Source organism: Sphaeramia orbicularis, chromosome 7, assembly GCF_902148855.1.
Source record: "Sphaeramia orbicularis chromosome 7, fSphaOr1.1, whole genome shotgun sequence".
Classification (NCBI taxonomy): domain Eukaryota; kingdom Metazoa; phylum Chordata; class Actinopteri; order Kurtiformes; family Apogonidae; genus Sphaeramia; species Sphaeramia orbicularis.
Genome location: NC_043963.1, coordinates 1758395 through 1779541, shown reverse-complemented (window position 1 = coordinate 1779541; position 21147 = coordinate 1758395). Strand labels below are relative to the sequence as shown.

At 44.6% G+C, this 21147-nt stretch overlaps 1 protein-coding gene across 1 annotated transcript; it reads right to left on the bottom strand.

Moving 5' to 3' along the window:
- Positions 1 to 4794: 4794 nt before the first annotated feature.
- Positions 4795 to 19355, bottom strand: LOC115422250 (protein-tyrosine kinase 6-like). Its single transcript, XM_030138465.1, has 8 exons — positions 18919 to 19355; positions 15082 to 15203; positions 12953 to 13119; positions 9519 to 9684; positions 6319 to 6480; positions 5793 to 5974; positions 5555 to 5708; positions 4795 to 5409 (listed from the first exon to the last, which is right to left on the bottom strand). The coding sequence occupies exons 1-8, from the start codon at positions 19275 to 19277 to the stop codon at positions 5228 to 5230; spliced, it is 1494 nt and encodes a 497-aa protein (XP_029994325.1). The 5' UTR covers positions 19278 to 19355; the 3' UTR covers positions 4795 to 5227.
- Between the last annotated feature and the right edge of the window lie 1792 nt (positions 19356 to 21147).

Genomic DNA, 21147 nt, shown 5'->3' with positions numbered 1-21147 from the left:
CCAGATGTGAGCCCCGCCCACAGATCTGGTCTGATCCGGATCGGGTCTCGTTTGCAGGTCTATTTCTGATGTTTCTATTCATATGAACTGGTTCAACTGGAACCGGATCCATGTGAGAATCTGAGTCTGTGAAACCGTGGAAACGTGTCACCGGTGGAAACAGGCCACGCCCACACCTCAGATGATTCTCCACTGCGTCAGTGAAACAGGACGTTAATGAATGTGTTTTATATTTAATGTGAGCAGGATTTAAATGGAAATGAGTCAGAGACAGAGGGAATTATGGGTAATCATCACAGTCAGCTGTTTTTAGGGTTGAGTTTTGAATTGTTTTGTCTTTTTAGGGTTTTGTTTTTTAAAATTGTTTTGTTTCATCATTTTAAGTCTTTTATCTTTTTCTGTTTTCGTCTCTTGTCCTTTTCACGTTTTTGCTCCTTTTTAAACAGTTTTTTACAGAAAATGAAGAAACACGATAAAACCACCTTCATCCTAACACTTTCATTTCTTTCTTCTACATTCTACGTTCAGCAGCAGGTTTAAGGCTGCGTCACAGACACAATGAATTCTGGGTAAAGAGTATCAGGGTCAAATGGACGACCTCTGACCTTAAAGCTGCAAAAACTGTCCTGATTTATTCATTATTCAGCATTAATTAGAGTCGCTGATCAGTTTGACTTTGAATTAGTTTTAGTTTGACGTTAAAAGATGAAACTGGTCTAAATAAGAGACTGTTATCGACAGATCTGACAGATTATTTATTTATTTATTTATATGATATTTGAACGTTTCAGTTCAATCTGTGAAACGATCGATGAAATGATCTGTGATCATGTTTTTATGATTATTTGGATTATTTTAGACAAAAACACAGTTCGATGTTGAAATTTCAAATCCTATATTTTCTGCTTAAAAAATTAAACATTTTTATCCATTAAAACGTCTTTGTTGATATTTTGAATTAATTAAATATTTAATTATTTAGAGAAAAATCTGTTTTGTTTTTTTTTTGGAACATGAAACACAACAGTGATTCTTTATGATTTAGACTCCTCCTCCTCCTCCTCCTCCTCCTCCTCCTCCTCCTCCTCCTCCTCCTGTCTGGAACAGTGTGAATGTTGTCATTTCAGACTCTGCTGCCCCCTGCTGTCCACAGATCAGTACTACATCATTAAATCCATTTAGCTTCATCAAAACATCAGTTAAAAGAATGAACATGAAATGTTTAATTAAACCAGTGTTTATTGAGACATTTGACTGTTTTATTGTTGAAAAGAAACATGTGCGACATTTGTACTTTAATGTTCAACAAACTCACTGTCTCTGTTTATTAACCTAAAAAAATACACATTATTATTATTATTATTATTATTATTATTATTATTATTATTATTATTATTATAGTTATTACAATTAAGTGAACCTTTCATATTTTTATTTGTTAAAGTATCGTCTTAGGTTCTGGTTGAATTTATTTGTTTTGTTCAAATGAAAAGTTCGGTAGTTTTTAATTTGCACAAGAAATCATACAAAGAAAAGCAAAAAAACAACTGGTTGAATATTTTTGTTTCTTTAAATAAAAGTTACATTTGAATCATTTGTACAGTTTTATTGGTTTAAACGGTTGATGGAAATAGCTGCTGATTTTGATCAAAGCTCTGACCACGACTGAAAAAAAAACCTGAAAATGAATCAACATTTATCAAAAATAAAATTAAAACTAATAAAAACATTTAACTCTAACATTTAGAACATTTGATGAGAAACTTTTTACAGGTGAATCTTCATTTTTAGCCTCGAAAACATAAAGATTTTTATTACATACTATTAACGGTCAAGGTTAAGGACCTGAGATCAAATATGGACATTAGTAAGTCGACCACTTCTTCTAGTTGGACTTCCTAACCTGGTTGGTTCATCTGCTTCTGTTTGAACTGGTTTGAATCTTCTGTTACAGTGGATGGATGTTGGTCAGACTGGTATCAAATGGGCTGTGGCATCCCCCAAGGTTCAGTTTTAGGTCCCACACTTTTTTTCATCTTAACACGCCGCCACTTGGAAACATCATCAGGAGACACGGCATCAGTTCCCATAGTTACGCTGATCACACTCAGATGTACGCGACCGTGTCTCCAGATGACTCTGGACCAACTGATGCCCTTTTCAGACGTCAGGTCCTGGACGGCAGAAGACTGTCTTCAACTCAACCAGGACAAAACGCAGGTCAAATGCCGCGTTGCCGCTACGTGGAACCGGCTCGACTTGACTCGGCTCAGGTACCAGGTCCTACTCCTGGAGACCGTTTCCATTACAGGCTTCTACAGACTTTCCAGTACCTGGTCGTCATAGCGATGCGGTGTGCTACTTCCGTGTCGTCTGCTCAGAGTCGCTGACAAACTCGCTCGTTGCGTGTTGTCTCGTCAAGCTTATGCTGAATGTTTCCATCTGAACCTCCTGGACTGACCATGGTGTAGTTTTACAGACTGTCATCATGTGGATTCACCTACTGACAGATTTACTGTCAACTTCTGCATCTGTTTTTGTAAAAGGGCGGGGCACAGAGATGACTCTGACCAACATCCAACTGACATCCAACTGACTCTGTAAAGCCCTTTGAGATGACCTTGTTGTGATATTGGGCTATACAAATAAACCTGAATTGAAACTGAATTGAATTGACCAATCAGTGGTCTGCAGTGTTTACACAGTGTCACCTTTTAGTATCTGGTCCCCAGTCCTGGAACCTTGGCGGAGGTGAGACCAAAAAACTAGTACCAGGTACCAGATTCCAGGTCCTTTTTCGTAATGGAAACGCAAAAAGGTCGAGTCAAGTGCACAAGTGCACAGGTGTCAAACATGCGGCCCGGGGGCCAAAACTGGTCCACCTAAGGTTCCATTCTGGCCCACGAGGTGAATTTACAAAGTGCAAAAAATGCAAAAATTACCCTGAAGATATTACCAGTCAAGGGCATCAAACTCAAAACTGACAGCAGAATAACCTAGAAATAATGACTCCAAATGTTCTTCTTGGTTTAATGTGAAAAAAATAACAGAACATTATGCCTGTAAATAACGGCAACACCTGTTTTTTTCTCTTTGATTTATTGCAAAAAACATTAAATTCTGATCTCCTTTCATAATAAAATGTCAATAACCTGAACAAATATGAACAACCTGGAATGTCCGAAGAAAAATCAGTGTAATTTTAACACTATTCTGCCGGTTTTGTGTCTTTGTAGATCTGATCTGTGATGCACATGGAGAAACCATAGGTCGAGGCAGAATACTGATAAAATTGTACCTATTTTTCTTCAGAAATTTCAGTTTTTTTCAGTTATTCACATCTTTTTTGTTTTGGATAGAAATAGTTTCATCATCTAATGTTATTTTTTGCACTAAAAAATTTGCAGTCGTCATTATTTCGAGGTTATTCTGCTTTTATTGTACTGATTCGGCCCACTGCAGATCAAATTGGGCTGAATGTGGAACCTGAAAGAACATGAGTTTGAGAGCCCTGACAGTGGAACCGCGGCATTAAATGTGTCCTGAAGCTCAGACAGAGGAACCGGCACTAGAACCAAGTCCAAACCCTGGGAATTATCTGGGACTGGACTGAGTTTGGAACCACATATTAGCAGTAGAACAAAAACTGGAGTGGGTCATCTCCAGAACATGGTCAGAGTGGGACCAGACTGTGACGGTCCAGTTCAGATCTACTGATGAGGACCAGAAGGAGAACCCACATGACTCCACCCCTAAAGCCTCCACACCGGCTTACCCTGAGCTTCAGAACTGGTCTGAAGATCCTGTTACTGTTTATGAAGCTCTTCATGGTCTTAGTTCTGCTGATTTATCACATGTGCTTTTATGGTCTGGACCTTCTAGAACCCTCAGGTCTTCAGGTACTGGCCTTTAAATCATCCCCAAAGTTAGAACAAAACCCACAGACCTGAAGACCACAGACCTGAGGACCACAGACCTAAAGACCACAGACCTGAGGACCACAGACCTGAAGACCATAGACCTGAGGACCACAGACCTGAAGACCACAGACCAGAGGACCACAGACCTGAAGACCACAGACCTAAAGACCACAGACCTGAGGACCACAGACCTGAAGACCATAGACCTGAGGACCACAGACCAGAGGACCACAGACCTGAAGACCACAGGCCAGAGGACCACAGACCTGAGGACCACAGACCTAAAGACCACAGACCTGAGGACCACAGACCAGAGGACCACAGACCTGAAGACCACAGACCTGAGGACCACAGACCTGAAGACCACAGACCAGAGGACCACAGGCCAGAGGACCACAGACCTGAGGACCACAGACCAGAGGACCACAGACCAGAGGACCAAAGACCTGAGGACCACAGACCTGAAGACCACAGACCTGAGGACCACAGACCTGAGGACCACAGACCTAAAGACCACAGACCTGAAGACCACAGACCTGAGGACCACAGACCTGAGGACCACAGACCTGAAGACCACAGACCAGAGGACCACAGACCAGAGGACCACAGACCTGAAGACCACAGACCTGAGGACCACAGACCTGAGGACCACAGACCTAAAGACCACAGACCTGAAGACCACAGACCTGAGGACCACAGACCTGAAGACCACAGACCTGAGGACCACAGACCTGAAGACCACAGACCAGAGGACCACAGACCAGAGGACCACAGACCTGAAGACCACAGACCTGAGGACCACAGACCTGAGGACCACAGACCTAAAGACCACAGACCTGAAGACCACAGACCTGAGGACCACAGACCTGAAGACCACAGACCTGAGGACCACAGACCTGAGGACCACAGACCTGAAGACCACAGACCTGAGGACCACAGACCTGTCTTACACTCTGTTTGTATGAACAGTCCTATATAAATAAAGTTTGATTGATTAGTTTTAAAACATGTATAACAGTGACATATGACCCAGGTCCAGGTCCAGGTCCACAGATCTGGGTGCTGGTCCACAGATCCAGATCCACAGATCTGGGTCCTGTTCCAGTTCACAGACCCAGGTCCTGGTTTAAAGATTAGGATCCTGATCTACAGATCCGGGTCCCGGTCCACAGATCCAGGTCCAGGTCCTGGTCCACAGGTCTGACCTGGTGGTCCTGGTCTCAGTTGAACGTCAGCTACCGGTGTTCTGGACCCTTTGGTTCCGGTTCAGGACTCGGACCCTGTGGCGCCCCCAGTAGTTGCCATGGTTACTGCAGTTCATAGGAGCTACTGTCCAGCTGGAGGCGGAGCGTCCTGAAGTCCGGCCTGTGGGCGGGGTCAGCGCTCCAGCACTTCAACATGATGTCGTAGAAGAAGGCGGGGCATCGGGGGGGGAGGGGCATGCGGTATCCATTGGTGACCTGCTGGTACACTTCCTGGTTGCTGAAGGCTGATGCAGGACACAAAGCCACACCCCCATCATCATCATCATCATCATCATCATCATCATCATCATCATGTTTACTCTGTCTGGGTTCTACTACCTGTGTTTATTCTGTTTGGGTTCTGTATGGGTATGGGTTCTATGAACAGACCTGGGTAGGGAACGCCTCCGTATGTGATGATCTCGTACAGCAGAATGCCGAAGGACCAGACGTCGGACTTGTTGGAGAACTTTCCGTGGCTGATGGCCTCGGGGGCACTCCACTTATACGGGATCTTCTTATCCTCAGTGACGTAGAACGGCTCCTGCAGAACAACAGAACAACGGAACCGAGGATGAGAACCAGAGAACCCACAATGACACACAGCAGATACATGACCCCCCCTCACCTTAATAACCCGGGCCAGTCCAAAGTCGGCCACCTTACAGACGTATCCTTCTCCCACCAGGACGTTCCGAGCTGCCAGGTCTCTGTGGATGCTGTGCTTCTCCTCCAGATACGACATCCCATCAGCCACCTGGGCACCCATGTCCACCAGGGACACCACGTCCAGACGCTGACCCTCCGCACCTGAGACGGAGACCAGCAGAGGATGGAAAACTAAGCCCAGACCAAACCCTGAGGAACTGAACTCAGAGGGTTAAGAGTTAAACATGGAAGGAGACGGATAAACCTCCTGGACCTTCAGAACCCAGCCCTAGACCTCCAGGACCCAGTCCTCTACTTCAGAACCCAGACCTGGACCTCCAGGACCCGGTCCTCTACTTCAGAACCCAGACCTGGACCTCCAGGACCCAGTCCTCTACTTCAGAACCCAGACCTGGAACTCCAGGACCTGGTCCTGGACCTCCAAGTCTTGGTCCTGGACCTCCAGGTCCTGACCCCTCCCCCCGTGCTTCCAGACTGAAGCTGACCTCGTAGGAAGTTCAACATGCTGCCTTTGTCCATCAGCTCAGTGATGATGTAATAGGGCGCCGAGGCCGTGCAGACGGCGAACAGAGAGATGAGGTGACGATGGCGAAGACTCTTGAGGATCTGAACCTCCCGCTGAAACTCACGATGGTTCAACTCTGAGTCTGAAACAGGAAGAAACAGAAACAGTTAGAAAGAAGAGAAGGACAGAGGCTGAAAAGAGGAAGAAACAGAGGAAACAAGAACTGAAACACACACAAGGGGAACCTGATTCAACTGTTATTAGAACATGAACCTGATTCAACTGTTATTAGAACATGAACCTGATTCAACTGTTATTAGAACGTGAACCTGATTCAACTGTTATTAGAACATGAACCTGATTCAACTGTTATTAGAACATGAACCTGATTCAACTGTTATTAGAACATGAACCTGATTCAACTGTTATTAGAACGTGAACCTGATTCAGCTGTTATTAGAACATGAACCTGATTCAACTGTTATTAGAACGTGAACCTGATTCAACTGTTATTAGAACGTGAACCTGATTCAACTGTTATTAGAACGTGAACCTGATTCAACTGTTATTAGAACATGAACCTGATTCAACTGTTATTAGAACGTGAACCTGATTCAACTGTTATTAGAATGTGAACCTGATTCAACTGTTATTAGAACGTGAACCTGATTCAACTGTTATTAGAACATGAACCTGATTCAACTGTTATTAGAACGTGAACCTGATTCAGCTGTTATTAGAACATGAACCTGATTCAACTGTTATTAGAACGTGAACCTGATTCAGCTGTTATTAGAACATGAACCTGATTCAACTGTTATTAGAACGTGAACCTGATTCAACTGTTATTAGAACATGAACCTGATTCAACTGTTATTAGAACATGAACCTGATTCAGCTGTTATTAGAACATGAACCTGATTCAGCTGTTATTAGAACGTGAACCTGATTCAACTGTTATTAGAACATGAACCTGATTCAACTGTTATTAGAACGTGAACCTGATTCAACTGTTATTAGAACGTGAACCTGATTCAACTGTTATTAGAACATGAACCTGATTCAACTGTTATTAGAACGTGAACCTGATTCAACTGTTATTAGAACGTGAACCTGATTCAACTGTTATTAGAACATGAACCTGATTCAGCTGTTATTAGAACGTGAACCTAGATTGACTTCAGTGCAGACATTTATGCACAAAATGAATGAAATAAAAGGGATTAGAGCAACATCAATGAAGAATAACGACTCCTCCTCCTCCTCCTCCTCCTCCTCCTCCTCCTCCTCTTCTTCCTTTCCTTCTTCCTCCTCCTCTTCCTCCTCTTCCTCCTCTGTTTGTGTTGCTTCTTGTCGACTCTAGTTCTAGAAACGTGACGTTCCTGTTGCGTTACCGGTTTAAGCCACGCCCACCTCCACTTTCACAACAAAGAAATAAAAGCTCAGGTTTCACGTCGATCCTCTTCACCTTCATGTGTCGTCTGTCACCTCCTCCTCCTCTTTGACCTCCTCTTCTGTCACCTCCTCCTCCTCTTCGACCTCCTCCTCCTCTTTGACCTCCTCTTCTGTCACCTCCTCCTCCTCTTTGACCTCCTCCTCCTCTTTGACCTCCTCCTCTGTCACCTCCTCCTCCTCTTTGACCTCCTCCTCCTCTTTGACCTCCTCTTCTGTCACCTCCTCCTCCTCTTTGACCTCCTCCTCTGTCACCTCCTCCTCCTCTTTGACCTCCTCTTCTGTCACCTCCTCCTCCTCTTTGACCTCCTCCTCTGTCACCTCCTCCTCTTCTTTGACCTCCCCTTCTGTCACCTCCTCCTCCTCTTTGACCTCCTCTTCTGTCACCTCCTCCTCCTCTTCGACCTCCTCCTCCTCTTTGACCTCCTCTTCTGTCACCTCCTCCTCCTCTTTGACCTCCTCCTCCTCTTTGACCTCCTCTTCTGTCACCTCCTCCTCCTCTTTGACCTCCTCCTCTGTCACCTCCTCCTCCTCTTTGACCTCCTCTTCTGTCACCTCCTCCTCCTCTTTGACCTCCTCCTCTGTCACCTCCTCCTCTTCTTTGACCTCCCCTTCTGTCACCTCCTCCTCCTCTTTGACCTCCTCTTCTGTCACCTCCTCCTCCTCTTCGACCTCCTCCTCCTCTTTGACCTCCTCTTCTGTCACCTCCTCCTCCTCTTTGACCTCCTCCTCTGTCACCTCCTCCTCCTCTTTGACCTCCTCTTCTGTCACCTCCTCCTCCTCTTCGACCTCCTCCTCCTCTTTGACCTCCTCTTCTGTCACCTCCTCCTCCTCTTTGACCTCCTCCTCTGTCACCTTCTCCTCCTCTTTGACCTCCTCCTCTTCTTTGACCTCCTCTTCTGTCACCTCCTCCTCCTCCTCTTTGACCTCCTCTTCTGTCACCTCCTCCTCCTCTTTGACCTCCTCCTCTGTCACCTCCTCCTCCTCTTTGACCTCCTCCTCTGTCACCTCCTCCTCCTCTTTGACCTCCTCCTCTGTCACCTCCTCCTCCTCTTTGACCTCCTCCTCTGTCACCTCCTCCTCTTCTTTGACCTCCTCCTCTGTCACCTCCTCCTCCTCTTTGACCTCCTCCTCTCCTCCTCCTCTTTGACCTCCTCCTCTGTCACCTCCTCCACCTCTTTGACCTCCTCTTCTGTCACCTCCTCCTCCTCTTTGACCTCCTCTTCTGTCACTTCCTCCTCCTCTTTGACCTCCTCTTCTGTCACCTCCTCCTCCTCTTTGACCTCCTCCTCTGTCACCTCCTCCACCTCTTTGACCTCCTCTTCTGTCACCTCCTCCTCCTCTTTGACCTCCTCTTCTGTCACCTCCTCGTCTCCTCTGTGGTTTGATATGAACTCAAACTAAAGCTGGTTTTGTTTTTTTTCCATTAAACCTTTTTTTCAGTTTCAACATTTTCTTTTTTCAATAATAATAATTCAGTCATTATTAATATTATTGTTATTATCATTAGTCGTATATTTATTATATTTACACGTACAATCGTTTCTATTTCTTTATTTTTCTTTATTATTATTTTCTTTTTACACTTTTGTCGAACTTTGATCATTTCATTATTATTGACGGTCCATTGTTTTTGTTTCTATGTTTGTTTGTCGTTGATCAACTACAGTTGTGATGTCATATTCATTATTGGCTGTCGGTTCTAGATAACCTGCAGGTGGAACCGACCGCTCTTGATGATCTTGATGGCGACGTTGATGTGGTTTTTCCATCGCCCTCTGTAGACGTCTGCGAAGTACCCGCTGCCCAGCTCCTCCTCCAGGGTGAACTCCTCCTTCGGCAGCTCCCACTCGTCCACAGTGAAGTGGGACAGGTCGGCCATGCTGGGCTTCTTCTGCAGAACCAGAACATCAGAACCACAGAACATCAGAAAACATCAGAGAACATCAGAGACAGAGAACATCAGAGAACATCAGAACCAGAGAACATCAGAACCCAGAGAACATCAGAACCAGAGAACATCAGAACCAGAGAATATCAGAACCAGAGAACATCAGAACCAGAGAATATCAGAACCAGAGAACATCAGAACCACAGAACATCAGAACCAGAGAACATCAGAACTAGAGAACATCAGAACCAGAGAACATCAGAACCAGAGAATATCAGAACCAGAACATCAGAACCACAGAACATCAGAAAACATCAGAGAACATCAGAGACAGAGAACATCAGAGAACATCAGAACCAGAGAACATCAGAACCAGAGAATATCAGAACCAGAGAACATCAGAACCAGAGAACATCAGAACCAGAGAACATCAGAACCAGAGAATATCAGAACCACAGAACATCAGAACCAGAGAACATCAGAACCAGAGAACATCAGAACTAGAGAACATCACAGGCAGAGAACATCAGAGACAGAGGATTCAGACCCAACAGAACCATCTAGAACAGAACTATCTAGACCAACAGAACTATCTAGACCAACAGAACCATCTAGACCAACAGAACCCTCTAGACCAGGGCTGTCAAACTCAGATCCTCGAGGGCCGGTATCCTGCATGTTTCAGACGTGTCCCTCTTCCAACACACCTGATTCAAATGATCAGCCTATCGTCCAGCTCTGCAGAAGCCTGATAATGACCTTCAGGTGGACTGGAAGAGGGAAACATCTAAAACATGCAGGATACCGGCCCTCAAGGATCTGAGTTTGACAGCCCTGCTCTAGATCAACAGAATCATCTAGAACAACAGAACCCTCTAGACCAACAGAAGGGCTCCAGTCTTTATCTGAGCCCACCTGACAGGACCTGGTCTGATCTGAACCGGTTCCTTCCACCTCAGTCCTCTCCATGTTTTCTTGACCACGTTCTAAAGCTTAGAACTGAAGAACCGAAGACGTTCAGACTCAGTTAAAGGTTCAGACCTGGATTTGACCACAGTGACTTCATAAGTATCTGCAGAAAACCACCTGAACTGATCAGCTGACGTTCACCTCAAACTGGTTTTTATTCATTTATGGTGTTCGACTCCAGAACATTCACTGCATCAGTTCTGCGTCTGCTCAACCACAGCCCTTTAAAGGTTTACATTTGTACAAAGAACCTCAGAGGAGGCTTTAGAGTCAGGGGACTAAACCAATCCAAACTGAGCCAAACTGGGCCAAACTGGGCCAAATTGATCCAAACTGGACCAAACTGGGCCAAACTGGGCCAAACACTTTTCCTGTAACCCTTCTGGAGGTTTTTAAACAGACAGTGGACTTCACAGGAACAATTTCACAACTTATTAATTTCATAATTTTATGGGAAAACACTGATGATGTTTGTTCAACTGGGTTCATCTGAACAAAAGGAACAGAACTACTGATGGAATGGACCAGTCATGTGACCTGTCATGTGACCTCCTGACCCCTGACAGGCCGTAGTCCTTTATCTTTACGTTTTCTTGTTCATTAATTTTGTAAAATGAACGCAGACTCAGCTGTGGTGAATGGAACCTTTTCCAGGGAACGACATGAATAAATGGACAAAAGTTTTAAAGTAGAACCTGTTGAAAATAAAACTGGGGCTCGATGGAATGAAAGGGTTAAAGCTGTCGTGCGGAACACGCTCCTTTTCCTCTTTGTTCTTTGCAGATCTTCACGGTTCAGTTTGGTTTCTCTGTTTTTTTTTCTGTCGTGTTGAAACATGATGTTGCGCTAAATGGTTTAAAGGTATTTGTGTTCACCCGTTTCCATGGAGATTCCACAGACAGGAAGTTCCCGGTTGCGGTGGTTGTTTCACTTCCTGTTCTGCACAAACATCCACATTCTGTCTATTGTTCAATAAAAACTTCACATTTACTGCGTTTGTTTGGAGTCGAATGTAAGAAACGCTTCCTGTTCATTAATGGTTTTACAGAAACACTGAAGCTGCAACAGTTTGGGTTTCACCGTTTGTTTGTTTGTTGTTTTGAAAACGTGTGATCGTGTGAAAAGAACTTCAAACGCTGTTCGATCATCGTTATAAGAACTTTTATGAATAAATGAACTGGACAACGTTAAGATGAAGAACCTGGTTCTGTGTCAGATCAGTGTCTGCTGTTTTTGACTCTGGACAGGTTCCAGTTCTGGTCTGATGTGAACTCTATAGTCCACGTGGTCTAATTGGGTCCAGACTTTAGGACTCATGTTAACGCAGACCAGTATCTGCCTTCAACTTCAAAATGACCTGAGTTTATTTTCTCAAAACCGTCAAGTTTCTTAGTTTCTGTTGTAAATAAACACTGGTTTATGAGATTCAAGAGTCCGAATCCCAACCGTTCAGGAGTTTGGGTCGTACCACGTCACATCTGTTGTATTTTCTTACATTTCTATGATTAAATTTATGCTGATTCAAGGATTATCTGCAGGTGGTTTAACGACAAACAGACCAGCATCACATGGTGATCTCAGACGCTGGAATCTCAGATACAGTCTCAGCTGATCAGTGTTTGAATCCAACAGTGTTTTATATGAACCTGGAAGTGGACCTGCTTCACAGACCAAACCCAGACCCCCATGGGGACCCCCATGGGGACCCCCATGGGGTTCCCCATGTGGACCCCCATGAATCAGGACTCATGGAGGCCACTGTGGGCTGTTTTTGACTCTAACAGTAGCCGTTACAGTTTCTATGTAAAGTTCTGTGGATTTCTACAGAACCTGGTAGAACCTTCACTGTGGTCTAGAACTGGATGGTTTGGTCTCATGAACGTTTCTGTCTGTTTCTCAGTTCTGTTTTTATTCGTCTATTTGTCACGTTTAAGTTCTGTCGAGTTTTTCTGAACCTTCTGGACCAGATCTTCCTCAAAAGTAGATGTTCTACTGAAGGAGCGTCCGAGGTTAAAACATTAAACAGATGTTTTCAAGTGTTACTACATAGAACCTCATGTACTGGGGTTCTAATGTCAGATGGAAGAAGAAAAATAAGTAGAGCACAGACCCTGAAGTAGAACCCAGAGGTAGAACCCAGAGGTACAACACTGAGGTAGAACACTGAGATAGAACCCTTAGTCAGAACACTGAACACTTCAGTACTAATCTGAGTGAGTCTGAATCCACTTTGAAGGGTTTATGTGTTGGTTGATGCCTGAACATGAAGGTGGTCTGGTGGATTAGAGCCGGGTCCACGTACCCTCTTGCAGGGGTTCCCCAGCCGTCCGATCCCGCACAGGCTGTTGGATCTGTAATGTTCCACCAGGTCCATCAGAGAGCTGAAGCCGGCGCCGGCCGCTTCGATGCGGAAGCTGCCGTCGTCCATCTGAGGAACCTTAAAATGTTTGACCTGAGCGTTGGACCTCACTGCGGAAACAAGGAACACGAACCCAGAACAAAGTCCAGTGAAAGACCGTTCAGGGTCAGGGTTCAGTACGACACAGAATTCAACCACGATGACGACAGGAAGTGAAAGAGGAAACACGTCTGAGCCCAAAACACAAACCATTCACTTCTGTAATAATAAGGAGAAGAACACAGAGTCTAACCCAGGTCTGGACCCTAACCCAGGTCTAGACCCTAACCCAGGTCTGGACCAAGGTTCTAATAGTTTTGGATTTTTCATTCCAGTTTAGTTTTATTTAGTTTTGAATTTTTTTTCTCTAAGTCAGTTCGTTTTAATTTGTTTTTAGAGCAGGTTTGATAGTTTTTATTAGTTTTCATTTTTTTTCTAAATGCTTAGTTGTAGTTCAGTTGTAGTTTAGTTGTAGTTCAGTTGTAGTTCAGTGGTCTCTTTTCTCTTCTTCTCTGTGCTCCTATTCAAATCAATCCCAGACAGGACTCTGTTGCTTTAGTCTCCATGTTTCCAGGTAGAGTGGGGACCAGAAGACGACTGGAAACCACAAGTGAACACAAGTGACGGAGCAAAAAGTGTCGTATGGTGACGCTAGATAAAATTGCTAGAGCAAAATAAGTCGCTTTCGTATCAATCCGATGTTGACAAAGATGAAAACGAAGGGAATTTTATCCATAATTTTTTATCTGTTTTAGTTAGTTTTGTAAACACACAATACAGTTTCAGTTAGTTATCATTTTTTCTTTTAATTCTAGTTTTTATTTATTTCAGTTAACGAAAATGTTTTTACAATTCTAGTTTTCGTCATTTTGTTAGTTTTCGTTAATGATAATAACCCAGGTCTGGACCCTAACTCTATGATGTATTTACGTGGATCTATATTATAAAAGGGAAGTGGAAAAAACTAAATGAATAAAACTAATGAATGTCATATAGTCAGATACAGATTACAGATTACAGATACAGATTACAGATACAGACAGTCTGACGGCTGGAGGATAACTCCATGTTTTGGTCTTTTCGTGCTCTGCTGCCGTTGAAAACACAGTAAACAAACGCTGACATTTGGTTGGTTCACGCCTCAGAGGGCGTCGGCTTAATGTTGTGTGTGTCAAACATAGAACGACGGCCGTCGAGTTAAATCCAGTTATTTCACAACAACAGGACTTTTATCAAACACAGTCTGTATCTGATGTTTAGGATGTTCAGAGTCTGTGGTTTATACCAGCAGATACAAGAGGGTAGAAAACAGCAAAGGATTTAAATATCCAGGATTTAATATAAGGATTTAAATATCCAGGATTTAATGTAAGGATTAAATATCCAGGATTTAATGTAAGGATTTAAATATCCAGGATTTAATGTAAGGATTTAAATATCCAGGATTTAATGTAAGGATTTAAATATCCAGGATTTAATGTAAGGATTTAAATATCAAGGATTTAATATAAGGATTTAAATATCCAGGATTTAATGTAAGGATTTAAATATCAAGGATTTAATGTAAGGATTTAAATATCAAGGATTTAATATAAGGATTTAAATATCCAGGATTTAATGTAAGGATTTAAATATCCAGGATTTAATGTAAGGATTTAAATATCAAGGATTTAATATAAGGATTTAAATATCCAGGATTTAATGTAAGGATTTATATATCCAGGATTTAATATAAGGATTTAAATATCCAGGATTTAATGTAAGGATTTAAATATCCAGGATTTAAATATCCAGGATTTAATATAAGGATTTAAATATCCAAGATTTAATGTAAGGATTTAAATATCCAGGATTTAATGTAAGGGTTTAAAGATCCAGGATTTAAATATCCAGTTGTACCAGGTAAAGAACGTCCTCATCCTCAGACCAGCTGATGTGGTCTTTTGGTGGACTGGACTAGACTGCTTGGTGGGTCTGTGTGCTCCTAAAGGCTGATCCTTCTGTTCATGTTCGTAAATAAAACCAAACGTCACCTGACAGGACGTATCCCACGTCGTCCCTCTCGCTGTGTCGGATGAGGAACGCTCCGTGGTTGTTTCCTGGAGACAGAAGGTGACTCTGAGCCTCGAAGCGGTTCATGGTCCCGAAAAACCACCTGGACCAGACAAAACCAGGACCAAGACGGACCGTTAAACACCCAGGTGACTGTCAGGGTCAAAGGTCAAAGATTCATCTGATGGTGAATGAAGCTCCTGTAGATCTGGACATGGATCTGGTTTTACTCAGGTCTAGGGTGGGTTTGGGTTCTTTAAGGATATTAAAGGATAAAACTCTGAACATGTTCCTAAAAGGACGAACACAAACTAACTTTAAATTATTCTTGGAAAATATAGAAAGTGTGCTGGGAGGAGAAACTGAACACAAAGTGATGGATCAAAGCTAAACCAGGTGAACGGGTCCAAACTGGGTCTGCACTGAACAGGGGTCAGAGGAAGTCCACACATGGAAGGAGTTATCGTCCAAGAAGGAGATGAAGAAACCACGACAGGAGACGCAGAGAACACACTCTACACCCTCAGGTGAACTTTTAACCGTTCAAACATGGGTCCTGTCCAGCCTGGTCCTTCTGGACCTGTTGGAGGTCTGAGCAGATCTGGAACCAGCCACCAGGAGGAGTCACACAACACCTGCAACCAGCCAAGTCCTGGACAGCTGACCTTAGTCTGAATCTGGGTCTGTCCAGCGGACAGTCCCCCCTACAGCTGGACCTGCTGGGGTTCAGATGTGGTCTGAAGTCCTAGATACCATGTGTGACTGGAGGACCAGGTTTAGGAGGGTCCACATTCTGGACTCCTTCAGTGACCCCACACCAGGCTTCTACGTCCTTTCAGTGTTTGTTTGGTTCATCTACATCTGATTCCACACGCTCCAGTAGGACTGTACGTCCAGCTCCAAACTAGCAAACCAACGAAGACACACCAAACCTGCTGTTAAATAAACCTGCACCTGCCGCCACCACAGTCACCTACAGACGTTCAAGCCCAGACGCAGAACTCTAGATTTCACACACACACACACACACACACACGTTAGCACATGTTCATTAGTTCCGTAGTAAATCTGTAAATGTGGTTAAATCCGTGTTGCTGATGGTCGTCAGTGAGCAGATACAGAGAACATGAGAGGATGTCGACATGAGGGAACCACCACCTGAACGGCCAGTGATGCAACACAGACACAAACACAGACACAAACACAGACACAGACACAGACACAAACACAGACACAGACACAAACACAAACACAGACACAAACACAGACACAGACACAAACACAGAAACAAACACAAACACAGACACAAACACAGACACAAACACAGACACAGAAACAAACACAAACACAGACACAAACACAGACACAAACACAGACACAAACACAGACACAAACACAGACACAGACACAGAAACAAACACAAACACAGACACAAACACAGACACAGACACAGACACAAACACAGACACAGACACAGACACAAACACAGACACAGAAACAAACACAGACACAAACACAGACACAAACACAGACACAGACACAAACACAGACACAAACACAGACACAGACACAAACACAGACACAGAAACAAACACAGACACAAACACAGACACAGACACAAACACAGACACAAACACAGACACAGACACAAACACAGACACAGAAACAAACACAAACACAGACACAAACACAGACACAGACACAAACACAGACACAAACACAAACACAGACACAAACACAGACACAAACACAAACACAGACACAAACACAGACACAAACACAGACACAAACACAAACACAGACACAGACACAGACACAAACACAAACACAGACACAAACACAGACACAAACACAGACACAAACACAGACACAAACACAAACACAGACACAGACAGACACAAACACAGACACAGACACAAACACAGACACAAACAGACACAGACAGACACAAACACAGACACAGACACAAACACAGACACAAACACAGACACAAACACAGACACAAACACAGACACAAACACAAACACAGACACAAACACAGACACAAACACAGACACAAACACAGACACAGACACAAACACAGACACAAACACAGACACAAACAGACACAGACAGACACAAACACAGACACAAACACAGACACAAACACAGACACAGACACAAACACAGACACAAACACAGACACAGACACAAACACAGACAGACACAAACACAGACACAAACACAGACACAAACAGACACAGACACAAACACAGACAGACACAAACACAGACACAAACACAGACACAAACACAGACACAGACAGACACAAACACAGACACAGACAGACACAAACACAGACACAAACACAGACACAAACAGACACAGACAGACACAAACACAGACACAAACACAAACACAGACACAGACACAAACACAGACACAGACACAAACACAGACACAGACACAAACACAGACACAAACACAGACACAAACACAGACACAGACACAAACACAAACACAGACACAAACACAGACACAAACACAGACACAAACACAGACACAAACACAGACACAAACAGACACAGACAGACACAAACACAGACACAAACACAGACACAAACAGACACAGACACAGACAGACAAACACAGACACAAACACAGACACAAACACAGACACAAACACAGACACAAACACAGACACAGACACAAACACAGACACAAACACAGACACAGACACAAACACAGACACAAACACAGACACAAACACAGACAAAAACACAGACACAAACACAGACAAAAACACAGACACAAACCCACTAAACAGGAAGTGGGTGTTCATGAGTGACGGACCAACAGCTGACAGTTGAATGTCAGACTTTGTGACTGAAGCCTTTTCTACTCGTGTCTGTTACTGTTACATGTTTTTACTGTAGACCTGGTAAAACCACGTCCCCTGATAAAGAACAGGGTTCAGCATTAAACCGGTTCCACTCAGACCGGGGTTGGTTCCAGTTCAGATGGAACCGCATGAACAGATGAAACCAGTCGACCCTGAGTTTCATACTTTAAAGATGACGTCATGGAAACGGAATCAGACTGAACCGGTTCTGGGACCACATACAGAAGCACCACCCAGAACCCTGGACCAGGTCCACAACCACCACCCAGAACCCACCCAGAACCCTGGACCAGGTCCACAACCACCACCCAGAACCCACCCAGAACCCTGGACCAGGTCCACAACCTGTAGACTTAGACCAGGTTGATACCCAATAGACTCAGACCTGGACCAGACTAGACTCTTTAAAACCAGTATCTGATGTTTTAACCCTTTATACTATGAATGAAAAAACAACTTTCACTTCATTTTCACCAAAACTGCTTTAAACACCTGGAGTCTGTGGGACAACCTGGTCCAGGTCTGACCAGTCCAAGTCCAGTGGTTTTAGATCTGGTCCAGGTCTGCCCAGTCTAAGTCCAGTGGTTTTAGGTCTGGTCCAGGTTAGATCAGATCAGACCGTATGTTGTAAAGAGTCTTTGAGATTATCTGGTCCAGATTAGACTAGTCTAAGTCTAGTAGTTCTAGATATGGACCTGGTCTGATGTGGTCTTGGTGGACCCCCTGCTCCATATATTCCCTTTGGTTCTGGACTTATGTTGGTTTAAGCGGACTGAGGTCCAGCCTGCGCCGGACCTCCTGTTCTGGACTGTGCGGGTCTGGGACTGGTTCTGGGTCTGAGTCTGGGTCTGGGACTGGTTCTGGGTCTGAGTCTGGGTCTGAGTCTGGGACTGGTTCTGCGTCTGGGTCCGGGTCTGGGTCCAGGTCTGGGACTCACGGCTGGATCCGGACGGACTCGGCCCTCTCCAGGTAGTTGTAGGGGACTATCCCGGTGTCCAGGACGCATCCGTTCTGGTCGATCCTCCGGGCGGTCCACCAGTCCCCGGTCCGGCTGACCACCCGGAACAGGTCCCCCTCCTGGAAGGACAGCTCCTCCCGGTGCCGGGCCTCGAAGGGCCACAGGGCCGTGTAGATGGAGCCGCCCTCCGCGGGTCTGACCGGGTCCTTGACCGGGTCCGGGCCGTGCTCCGGGGTCTCCTCCGGTCCGCCCCCCCCATCCCCCCCGGGTTTGTCTCCTCTTATCCGCAGACTCAGAGCCTCCACGCACGGGCACGCTCTGCGCAGACAGCCGCCCATAGATGCCCGTGCGCGCCCCCGGCTCACCTGTCCCACAGGTGCGAAGGAGCGACCGGAACGCGCAGACCCGCAGCCGGTGCGTCCTGGACCAGGACTGAAGAAAAACCACTTCCTGATGGCACGAGGGACATGAAGCCCGCCCACATCTGACTGACGTCACCAGAGGAAGGAAGGACAGACAGACAGAAAGAGAGAGAGAGAGAGAGAGAGAGAGAGAGAGAGAGAGAGAGAAATAAAAACAGACAGCTAGGACAGAGTTTCCCAAACTAAGGCTCAGGGTCCTGGTGGGACAGGGGGTCCTGGTGGGACAGGGGATCCTGGTGGGACAGGGGTCCTGGTGGGACAGGGGGTCCTGGTCTTTGTGTCTCCTGTGGATTTAAACCTTTGACCTTCAGTGAATAAATCAGTGTTTATTAAAGACGTAAAAGAATGAACAGAACTAGAAACAGAAGACAGAACCCACCACAGGCCCACAGAGACCTAAACCACGCCCACATTCAGCTGTAAACCACACCCACATGCCCTATCATTGGTCAGCATCAGCTGGGTCGGACCAGGACCAGGACCAGGACCAGGACCACAGCTGAAGGTCCAACAGAACTGTTGGATCAGATGGAAATGGATCCAAACACAAACACAGACCAAAGAAAACCGAATTTAAGACAAAAATGTCACTAATAGGGGAAACCGGGGACACTTGTAACATTTTTCTGTCTCTAACTTCGAGCTCTTTTAACCCGGTGTCTTCAAACTGCAGATAAATGACCTGGAAAACGTCTGTGCAACACAAACAGAAAATGCAGGAGTTCATGTCAAACACAAGGAGTGAAAGGGTCATCTGAGCCCACAGTCTGGGTCAGATGAACACACCGTGGGTTAAAATGTAACATCAGAAAATCTGGACCATGACACTGACTTCACATATGGACGGACTAATGGGACCAGTTGGGTTTGGGTTCATGAAACCAGTCTGGACCAGCAGCTGGAGTCTCATCCCAGGACTTTGGAGGTTTACAGACAGATTTTTCTGCAAACTGATGCAAGTTCTCTCACCTCTGATGTTAAACATATAAAAAAACGTTTAAAATGTCCCTATTCAATATATATTTTATGTGTTTCCACTGGTCTAACTTTCCTAAATTCAGTCTGACGTCTCCTCAGTTCTTCTGTGTTTATCTGTGGGACTCAGTCCATAGTCTGGATCAGCAGAACCTCAGATCCTCTGTCTAAATCTGGTCTGGTTCATCACTGAACACCTTTGTTGCAGAGTTGAACCTACTCATGGAAGTTCATTTGATCTTCTAACTTCTTCCTCCCTCTGCAGAATCTGTGTACAGTGACATGCCTTACATTCTGTGGACCTTTACAGCGGTGGATGTTCAGAGGGACCTCCCTAGTCTTTCTCTTCCAAGAACTAGGCATGTTAAAACTAAAAAAAAAAAACAGTTGCAGGATTCCCATGGTCCTGAAGTCCTGGAAAAACAATTGAATTTTATCTTGGAGTGGGTTGGAAATGTGCCATTATTTTATGTAGGTATTTTAAAGTTAAATTTTAGATTTATATTTTATTTTATTTTTTAAATTAGCCTTGGATTTTAGTTAATTTTAATGTATTCATTTATTTCTTAGTTATTTATTCTCTATTGCTCTGGCTAATCCAGGTCCTCTGTCTGTGATGGAATGATAAATACACTCCTTTGAACGCTTGTAACATTTTAGACCAGGGGTCTCAAACTCAGATCCACGAGGGCCGGTATCCTGCATGTTTTGGATGTATCCCTCTTCCAACACACCTGGTTCAAATGATAAGCCTATTATCCAGCTCTGCAGAAGCCTGATAACGACCGTCAGGTGGACTGGAGGAGGGAAA

What these genes read in the sequence shown, in the direction of transcription:
- LOC115422250 (XM_030138465.1), bottom strand. Translation starts at nt 19,277, where the DNA reads ATGGGCGGCTGTCTGCGCAGAGCGTGCCCGTGCGTGGAGGCTCTGAGT. An exon ending in GACTGGCCCGGGTTATTAAG is followed by an intron (nt 5,709 to 5,792) that starts GTGAGGGGGGGT and finishes GTTGTTCTGCAG; the next exon opens with GAGCCGTTCTACGTCACTGA. An exon ending in CGGAGGCGTTCCCTACCCAG is followed by an intron (nt 5,410 to 5,554) that starts GTCTGTTCATAG and finishes GTCCTGCATCAG; the next exon opens with CCTTCAGCAACCAGGAAGTG.